This window comes from Antrostomus carolinensis, unplaced genomic scaffold, assembly GCF_000700745.2.
Source record: "Antrostomus carolinensis isolate BGI_N321 unplaced genomic scaffold, ASM70074v2 scaffold11187, whole genome shotgun sequence".
Classification (NCBI taxonomy): Eukaryota; Metazoa; Chordata; class Aves; order Caprimulgiformes; family Caprimulgidae; genus Antrostomus; species Antrostomus carolinensis.
In genome coordinates this window covers 43,655-53,685 of record NW_010329501.1, presented here as the reverse complement: position 1 = coordinate 53,685, position 10,031 = coordinate 43,655, and the positions used below count along the sequence as shown (strand labels likewise).

The window sequence follows — 10,031 nt, the reverse complement described above, 5'->3', positions numbered from 1 at the left end:
TGCTGCAAATGAAGGAAATGAACCTTGAAACATGTGCACGAATGAATAATGTTACCCGTGTGAGTTGTCCCACTGACCTCAAAGAGACTTCTCAAAGGAGTGAGAACTTTCTCATTATAGTAAACGATTATGGTAATGCCTCAGTGCCTGCAAAATACATATTCCAAGAGGATGTATTTTCTATATAATAATTGTATTTATTTGGGATTATCTGACTGACAATGTTGAAAGAACCAGCCTGGTCTTTTCTGGCTCCTGACAGAAAAATGTTCTTGCAGAGTTTTCCTGACCAAGACGTACTGGGCCAAGCTTTCGAAGATGCGCTAGAAGTACTTCAGCAGCACTCTGACAGAGAAATGCAGTATTCACCAGGTAAAAAAAGACCATTATTCCATTTCATTTACCGCTTTGTATTTTTACAGAAAAGTACATCTTGAAGAACACAGGTGAGAGAGTTACTTCCCAGAGGTGGATTAATGGACAGCAGAGGGGTATGTTGGGAGGATGGAAAGGGGGGAAGAATATTTGGAGAGTTTTCACCCCTCCATTAGCACTGCCCAGTGTGGCATGCATCTTTTATGTCACAGTGCAGGGAAACTGTTTGACACTCACTGGCACTAGCCTTGGTGCATTGAGCTCAAATTTCCTATAATCAGAGGATATATGACCCTAGTGCCACAGCCATTTTCCAGTTTTAATGTTTTATTTGAAAATGCCCTTCTGTTATGCTGTGCCTAAACTCATGTAATAATGAATTCCAGTGGAAAAAAAAAAAAAAAAAGAAAGAAAGAAAGAAAAGGCCAAGAATCCAACAGGTAAAATAAATTTCCACTCTTTTTTTTTAACTTTAAAATATAAATTTTAAATATTTTTATGCATAAATTATAGTTTGAGTCTGGGTAATTAGTAGAAAAGCGTTTTTCTTGGCTTCAAGAATTTCCTACTTTACAAAACTTAAAATACAGGCAAGCTGTAAATGGTTCTAGTTCAGGCAATGTTTTGGCAATTTAATTACTATAAAATGTGAATCCTGTGTTTGGTGGTTTTACCTTGTAAATAGAAATAGAAGGAAGGGAAAATAGGACTCTACATCACAAACCCTCTAAGTCCAAAACAAAATATCTACTGTCTTCTGTGTGGAATGCATTTCATCTGAGGAAGTTTATTTACATATTATCTATCTATTGTGTACTGAAATGTAAATAAGACCCATTGGGCCATATTTTCAGCTGTTGTTAATAAATTCTTGCTCCGTTGCATTGGTAATTTACACCTGCTGAAGGAGCCACTATATACAATTCTTGCAATGTTCTTGCCTGTATCTGTTTTTAGGGCTTGTGGAGAGAGATTTTAAACACTTGCAACTCAGAGTTTAGTATGTCCCACAGCTGCACTTGCATTTCCACTTGGAATAGATATACCCTCCAAAACCTTCTTCTGACCACCTGCAGTGCGTAATTTATTCTGAGTGCTTCTGTGCTATGTTTTCCTCACTTCTTTTAAACATTGGAAGATTTTGCGTTCCTTCCTTGTTGTTCTTTCAGGCACTGCAGGTACTCTGATGCTCCTTCACTTCATTTATGATTGGAGAATATTACTTCCCTTGTACTAATGGCCTGCAGAAGAAATGAGTGACATTCCCTTTTCCTTTCTAATACATGTATTATAGTGGTCTATAATTATCCCATTCATTATGTTTGGTGATCTGTTTGGCCCTCCTCTTTCTATTAACCAAACTATTTCATAATACTATAAAATAGCTGACATTTTATCTTAACAAATATTGCTTTTCATCATGAAGGCAAACAAAACCAGCCTAAGGGTGTGATTAGCAGTAACAGTACAGATTATGTTGGATAACCTGCTGATATGAAATATCTTGGCTCTGGAGAGTTTGTTATCTAGAAGGTAGCCATAGGATAAGTGCTTTTTAACATACACAGTAGCACATTAAGTTGTTTGCCACTGGGTTTTTTCCTCTACTCTCTGCCATTTAGTCACTCAGTTTTTGTTCCATTCTCCTAATTCTCAGGTTACAAAAATTGTGTGACTGTCATCAACCATCACCACCACCTCCGAGCAAGTCCCAGCTACTCTGCAGCACCATCTACAGAGGACCCAGGATACAGCTGGAGAAATGTGATTGTAAGTGAACTGATTACTAGTAACAGAGTCAGACATAAAAGAAAAAATCGCTGCCCACTTCTGTTTTCTAATACGAATCATTATGCTAACTCTATCAGAAATTCAGCCTGGCCAGGTACGATTCAGATGAAATTGCCTTGGGAAATATTTGCAAAACATGTTTCATAGTGTCCTTTTGAATTCATCTTAGCTCTTTGCCTCTCGTGCTACTCTTGTGGTTCATCATGTAACATGACAACTAAAAACCTAAACTACTAGTACAGTAGAGAAAGAGCTTCTCTGTATTACCCAGGAATAGGCAGAGAACAACTTCCAACCCCTGCATAGTTTCTGCTGCTGTAAGAAAGTACCACACCTTTGATTTCTTCTCCAGTAGTTTGCTTTAAGAGTGCTGGAAAAACCAGCATTATCTGGATTCTGAGCACAGCTTCAGCCTGCAGAGTCCATAGTCATTCTTAAAAACACTGGGAGTGTGGCCACCAGGAGTGATGGAAAATTAATATTGCAAGGGAGATAATTTCAGGTAAAGAGATTCCACAAAAAACAATTTTCAACCAGCAGATCATCGACAACGTGACACAGGAACTACAGAGTCTGTAGGGATTACTGTCCAGGTGGCCCTTGTCTTTTACTAACTCTGAAAACAGAGTCCACTTTTCCTTCTCTGCTTCCAGAAGAAGGGTTGAAGGTCCAGAGTGAGGCAATTACTCTGTTTTCCCTTTTAATTTCTCCCCTGGTGGGCAGTCCCTCCCACCAGACATAAATTGTTACAGGTACAGTGCACTGCATGCCTTTGTGACTGAGAAAAGACTTTCCAGGGTGAGATGATGAAAGGTTGCATTCTGAAGGCTTCAGGCAATTAATTACTACAAGTTTTTTTTTTCCTTTAGAGAATGTACTTTATTAGTAACTCTTCATTGTCTTAATTCTTGAAGAACACTGCAGAGGATTTTTATGCAGATGAGACTGTCTACCATACGCCGCAGAATACTCCAGAAAGCCAAGTGATGCATGCAGCTGCTGGCCAGCCAAAAGCAGGGAAAGGTGTGTAGAAAGAGTATGTCTTGATACGTACATTATGTTACTTTTAAAAAAATCTCTTGGCAAATCATGCTTTCTCCTTTTCCTAATTTTTTTACTTTTAACAGGAAAAAAATAAGTTATAATTTAATATTAACTAGAATACAACCACTAGCATTCAATTCCTATCTGCTAAATCTCACACGGTAAGATAAATCTGTTATCATCTTATTCTCTCCTGTTATTTAGTAGATGGAAAAACAAACCAAAGATACATTTCACTCCAAATCATCTGGGATGAAGTCTGATGCAGAGAAGTAAATCTAGCTCTCAATAATGTCTTTATCCATTTTAACAACTTATTTTATGTTATGTGGGCCAACAAGGAGTGGTTTTCTTGCAGTTTTTTTCACATGCATGAATATTTTTATACCTTTCTATTTTTTAGTTTTCAAATTACCTCTTAGCTTTTGTGACTTCCAGTGTGCATTTTTATATCTATTTTTGTGCTCCTTTTAGTTGACTTTACTTGAGTGGTTATTGATTTTGTAAAGCAATATCAGGTGACATTGTTCATTACAGTACTTAATTTGTTCATTGCATTCATTCTTTATTTTTTGTTTGGAACACAGCATCCTCTCTATGACTCTGCTAGTTGAGATTTCCACAACTTCCACCCTGAGCTGTTGTATCTACTTTTGACCGTGGGGTCTTTTTGAGTAGCTTCCTGGTTTTACTGCTTTTTGAAATCCCCTTCTCCCAACTTTAACCACATGCTGTCTGCTTTTGGCATCATCTCTTCCCATTGATGCTGAACACTGTGGTTTATGTTGCTTAATAGCTACTACTGCTACTACCGCTACTACAAATTCCTTGGGATGATGGGAAGAGTGGTCTCTCCTTTTAAGTTCTGTATTTCTAGTGCTTGAAATTCACCATTGCAAGTGAAAACCTTTCAATCCAGAAATGTTGCTTTTCTAAGTCTTACCAGTGTTGCACTGGGGAATTTTACATCAGTATCTGAATTCACCTTCACTTGTTATTGCTCTGTTCAACTTCATTTCTTATTTCATCTTTAACATTACTATCAATCCTCTTTTCCAGAACACCATACTGCAGAATTTTTTGAATATTTTTATGGGGTTTTTTGTGTCCTCTTACGGGTTTTCTTTGTGTCCATGGTGATATTCCAGTCAGAAACTGTGATTTGGGGTACTATTTTTAATATATCTAAATAAATTTAATCCATGTGGCTTCTTATTGAGACGTGAGAGGTTTTCTGTACACTGGCAAGTAGTGTGGCCCTTTAGGAATAGATCTGTAGATTAAACATTCAGTTTCATCTACAGAAGACCCAAAGTCAATGTTTAAAGTGTTTCACAGGGGTTTAATTAGGGTAATCTCTAGGCTGGCCTCAAGTTTTGAAAGCTTCAGTGACTTAGATATGCTTCTGGAAAACATCTTTAAGTTAGATTTCCTCTGAAAGGAGTCTGGTTCATGCATGTCAAGACCATTCCATGATCTGAACTAAGGCTCAGTGAGTGGAGACCATCAGGTGAGGTACTTCAGAAATGCATCTGAATTAGACACACTCAGAGAGAATTAGGCTGCTTTGGGACAATTCGGCACAGAAATATAATGCAGATGCTCTGAAACACCTTCTGGAGGAACCTGCCTCTCTCCAGTGACCACATAAGAAACCTGTGGACACCAGGCTGCTAGCTTGGAGTGATTCTTAGGGCCTGGTAACAAGTAACACTAGCTTATGCAGTGAGAAGCAGTACTAAGATATGTGAACTAACAGCCAGCTCAAACTGGTGCATCCACATTTTGTAGCACTTTGGAAATAACAGCTGAACTCTAGAAACATAGCTGCATTAACACTTAAGAGCCAATAAGCCCTCTCAAACCAAGAGCTCAGCTAGAGACGATGTGTCTAGAAATAAAAGCTTGGGCAGAAATGACAGCTGAACTAAGAGGATAGATAGCATGAAATCAGACGCTGCTGCAGACACGGCTACACTATCGTTTTCCAGCAGAGACTCAGTCTGCAGTAGTCTGTGGATTTTCCCTTGATCTTATTTGTTCTACTATAGGTTCATATGTTTATAGGATAACTTGGATTGGAGAGGACCGAAGGAAGTCACTTACTAAGAAGTGTTTACTGTGACCAGGCAGGATCCTTCACTGGTTTGCTTTTAAACTTCTCATCTTGCTAATACTATATGCATTTGCAGTAGAATATGTCACAGGCCAACTTTTATTTAGATAATGAAACTTTACTAATTTTTTGGAAAGTACCTCTGATTTCAGGCTCTTCTTCTTCCTAGTCTGACTGTCACTTCTCTCCTCTTTCCTTTACCACCAGATGCAGAATTACTGTCATCCCTAACAGATGTCTTGGCTTGACCTCAGTGTTCCTTAGCAACTGTCATTTTTCTCCCATTCCTAGTTTAAAATAGCCATTCAAGACAAGACTTTATGAACTTTAGGTGCAGCTGCTTGTTTCCATTTTGGTTAAAGTGGAAGCCATTCTTCTGCATAGACTCTCCTTTCTGCAAAATGTTCCTCTTTGTCTCATAATCTTCAATTCTTCCTCCTTATGGCAGCTTCTTGGTCACCCTTGGCTTGGTGAAGGGAACTAGAAGTACTTCAGAGAGAGGGATGCACAAGACCTATGTGAAACTAAATATGTGTCATGAGCAAACTTAAGTTTGAGAGCTGAGTCTGTAGGGAGAAGCACTTAGTTAACTGACAAATATTGCAGTATCAAGCTTGTTTTATTGTGCATGGGAACGCAAGTTGACACTTGCAGATTTTTAGAAAACTACAGGACAAGAGAAGGCCCAGCTCCTTATTGACTAGGTGAAGTTTATAGTTCAAAACCTGCTTGCTTTACCCACTTACCCTTTCTTATATCAGAGACTACCTTGCATCTACAAAATATTCCTGAAACAAACCTGACAAAATTGAGTAATTGCAAAATCTTTGAGTTCTGATTAAGCAGGGAAAACATTTATTAAAAAACATTCAGATTGGCTCTACAGAACCTCTCTCCTGCACTGTCTGAGGATATAATTTCTTTCAGTGAGTTCCTTGACCATGCACCTGCACAACATGTGTCTGAAAGTGGCTTCTGAGACCTACCATGCAGTCAAGTCACCAGATATTTGTCATAATCCCCAAATAACCTGCTCTTGAAACTCTAATGACCAAATCCCTTTCTGTCACCACAGATCTGTACATGTTTCAGAACTATCATCCCATTTGCTGTTGCTAGTCTTCTATTGAATAGTTTATACTGATCTTTTAATTTGTGACGAGGTATTTAGGTTTACCTATGCTTTTGCCTGTAAGATTCTTTCCAGGAAAAAGACAACTGCTCAACTTTTAAAACAAGTATGAGTTCTGTTCTGACCTTTTGTACTTTATTTCTTAATAGGTAGAAAAAAGCTTCGACTGTTTGAGTACCTCCATGAGTCTCTGTATGATCCAGCTATGGCAAACTGCATTCAATGGGTGGATAAGCCAAATGGTGTCTTCCAGTTTGTCTCCAAAAACAAGGAGAAACTTGCAGAGCTATGGGGAGAAAGAAAGGGAAACCGCAAGATCATGACATATCAGAAAATGGCCAGAGCACTGAGGAATTACGGAAGAACAGGTGAAATCATTAAAATTCGAAGGAAGCTGACATACCAGTTCAGTGCTGTTGTTTTACAGAGACTTGCTCCATCTTACTTCTTGGGAAAAGAAGCAGTTTATCATCCATACATTCAGTCTAACCAAGAATATCAGTGTGCAGATGACTGGATCAGTTACAATAATTACATGTATAACAATGGTTATGCATTACAGCATGCTAACAGCTAGGCATATCTTTCACATAAACAGGCTTTCGTTAACTAGTAATACTTTCCAGCACAGGAACTCTTCTCTGTACATAGCTTTTCCTTTAAGATAACAACAAGCACATGAAGAGAAGGGTTTTGAAAATGATGTCCTAGTTTTATTCCTTTTGAGGTTAATGATAAATGGTCATTGACTGTTGAAGAAAACCAGCAGATGTAGGGCCTGTTCTATTATCCATGATGTTAATCAGAGGAATTATTTCAGATTCAAGCTGGTACATCCAAGATGATGATCAAGGTTTTTGTCTGTTATTGGACATCAAAGATCCCATCCTGACAACAGTCATTGTAAGTTTTATGCATGTCTCCAACATTTCCAATCAGAGTTTAGGTGCTGTTGTACCATAGCTCATGCACTCCCTATATATTGGGTGCACAAGAATTAGAAAGGGAAGAAATTTGCCAACTGCATGAAGCTACTGTCTGCTTTATTCATCAATGTTCTTTGTTAAGAGACATTCTCTGAGTGAATGCCTGGCTGAATGATAGAGTCCACATGAAGGTGCACCTGTTGACCAAGTTGTTAATCCTTAATCACTTAAATTAACATATTTTAGCACAGATCCTGACATATGGTATTAGCATTGCCAGGTGCACATTTCACTGTTGGCAGTGGATTCATTGGGAAAGTGACCATACCATGAGAGGGTTAGTAAAGGATTATGCTTTTCATGAAGTTATTTACAGTTCTTCCCCTACTAATATGAGAAGCTGCACTTTGATCCAGCAGTTCTGTACTCACCTAACAAATATAGCTTTGTTATTTATAACCTCTTTTGGAGTTATAGCTTTATACATATCAACACAATTTAACTTCTCCAACTCTTTTCCTACCTGGGAATGCAGCTAAGACTCAGTGATTTTACACAATCTTTATGGGGAAGAATGTATGTAAATTTATGTAAAAAGAGAGTACTTGGCCCTGACACTAGGATGATACCTGTAATTCTACTTTTTCTAATATTTCTGTTACCTGATCAACTTGTATCATCGTATAAGTTGCCTGTTGTGCCAAAACAGTTCCATCCAACTGCATTCAATTCCAAGTTCTGTATTTTGCTTCAAGTGAGTGAAGGCCCAGATCTTAATAAAGACAAAATTAATTTCTGTGGAGAGGTATAAATGGTGGCCTGATATGTTTGATAAAATTCACTGACTTTGATAGTTACACTTTGCTCTAACTCTTGCTTACTTGTACAGGGATGTAATTTTATGCAATAGACACAATGCAACACACTCCATTCAAGCAAAATTTGATGTTTTGAGTAACACTTTGGTAAGATGAAAGATGCGTGCTCTTCGAAACCTGAAGCATGTTAAATAGCACTAAAACCAGACCCAGATTTTAAGTCAGTAAACATCTGCAATAGTAAGAAGATCACAACTGTGTTTTTAATATTTCGAGTGTAGTGTTTTGTAAAATGTAAACTTTACTACAAAATATACATAAGGATGCCTTTGGTCTTACAGAACTGAATCTGGATCCTGCTGTAGTACTGAATGCAGTAAGAGTTTAACTCTTACAAAGGACTGAGCTCTTTCAGTTGGGATGCCTCGCTATTCAAGCACATATGCAAATACAACATTTCAAATGTCATAATGTACATAAATTTTCCAAGAAGCTGCAGAGTTTAGTTACTTCACATCCGTCATCCATTGCACACTATGTTATTTACAAGGCTGGTAACATACACTGAGTTAAGATTCTGCTTTGTGTAAAATGCTTACTTTAGCAATATGTTTAGATTCACTTTCCTCAGCTTCATCTACTTGTTAAGGAAATAAATACTTATTCAGATCCTGTGTTACCTTTTTAGCTTAGGTATATACTTTAGCATTTGCTTCTTGTAAAACTGGTAACCAGGTGAGATGTTATAGCTGCAGCTGGGAGAACAGTAAGGAGCTGAAAGAAAAGATCACAAGGGGTAAGAACTACTGAAGGAAATTCAGGCAGAGAAGAAATGAGGGAATCATAGTATCTGTGGATAGGAATAGACAGACTTCAGCCACAGGAGTAACCATGGGGACTGACAGTGTTAGAAAGAAATTTATTTGCAAAAACAGTAGTCCTGTCTTCCAGCCCCCCAGTCAAATTTACCTGGAGAGATTTTAGAAGCTCCTGCTGTAGTTTTGTGACTACACAGAAGGATATTTAATTGTGCAATGCACTGATATTGGGCTTACATAAAGAAAAGATTTTTGACTGATAGCAACACTTTAACCTAGCAAAGGCAGGTTAAATCATAAGCAAAAGCCTTAAATCATAAACCTGCCTTTAAACAAGACTGACAAATATCTGAAGCGCTGACAGACTCACTGAGGTCTGAAATAAGGTGTAGCTGTTTTTATCTGTGCAAGTGTTTAACCACTAAAACCACACACCAAGAGATGTGGTGGATTCACTGCTTCTCAACATCTTTAACCCAAGATCATATCCATTTCTAAGATGTACAGTACTGCAATAAAGTCATAGTAAAATCATAGCCACACCACAAGACACAAGACTGAATGTAGGACGTCAAACTCCTGCTAGACTCAGTATTTGCAGTATCCTGCCATGTAACTCCATGCAGGAAATTCAAGGCTACATGTGGAGATCTAAAGAGAACTGAGGTGGGTGCTAGTAAGGCACGTTGTTTCCCAACACAATTCCCTGTACATTTCACCCTCCATCACTGTCCTCCCACTCTCAGCCTCTGCCTTACATCTCCTCCCTCCCATCTGCACTGGCTTGGGTGCAAGATTTAACAGTGCCAAGCACTCAGAGGAAACACAAGAGGCAGGTTCCAAGACAGCAGCTTTATCCCATCTACAGAACTCTTGGTAACTGGCCCCTCGCTGCCATTGCTGACTTCACCTTTGTCTCTCTCCTGTCTCTTTTCTCCTCAGCCCCAGCAACCAAATCGGGCCAGAGAGCGGTCTGCCTGCCCACCTATCTGCCTATAATTCACACTCACC

At 38.5% G+C, this 10,031-nt stretch overlaps 1 protein-coding gene across 1 annotated transcript; it reads left to right on the top strand.

Moving 5' to 3' along the window:
* Nucleotides 1–266: 266 nt before the first annotated feature.
* SPIC (Spi-C transcription factor) lies at nucleotides 267–7,035 on the top strand. Its single transcript, XM_010172591.2, has 4 exons — nucleotides 267–372; nucleotides 2,033–2,145; nucleotides 3,081–3,189; nucleotides 6,608–7,035. Exons 1-4 carry the CDS (start codon nucleotides 267–269, stop codon nucleotides 7,033–7,035), a joined length of 756 nt encoding a protein of 251 aa, XP_010170893.2.
* The last annotated feature ends 2,996 nt before the right edge of the window (nucleotides 7,036–10,031 follow it).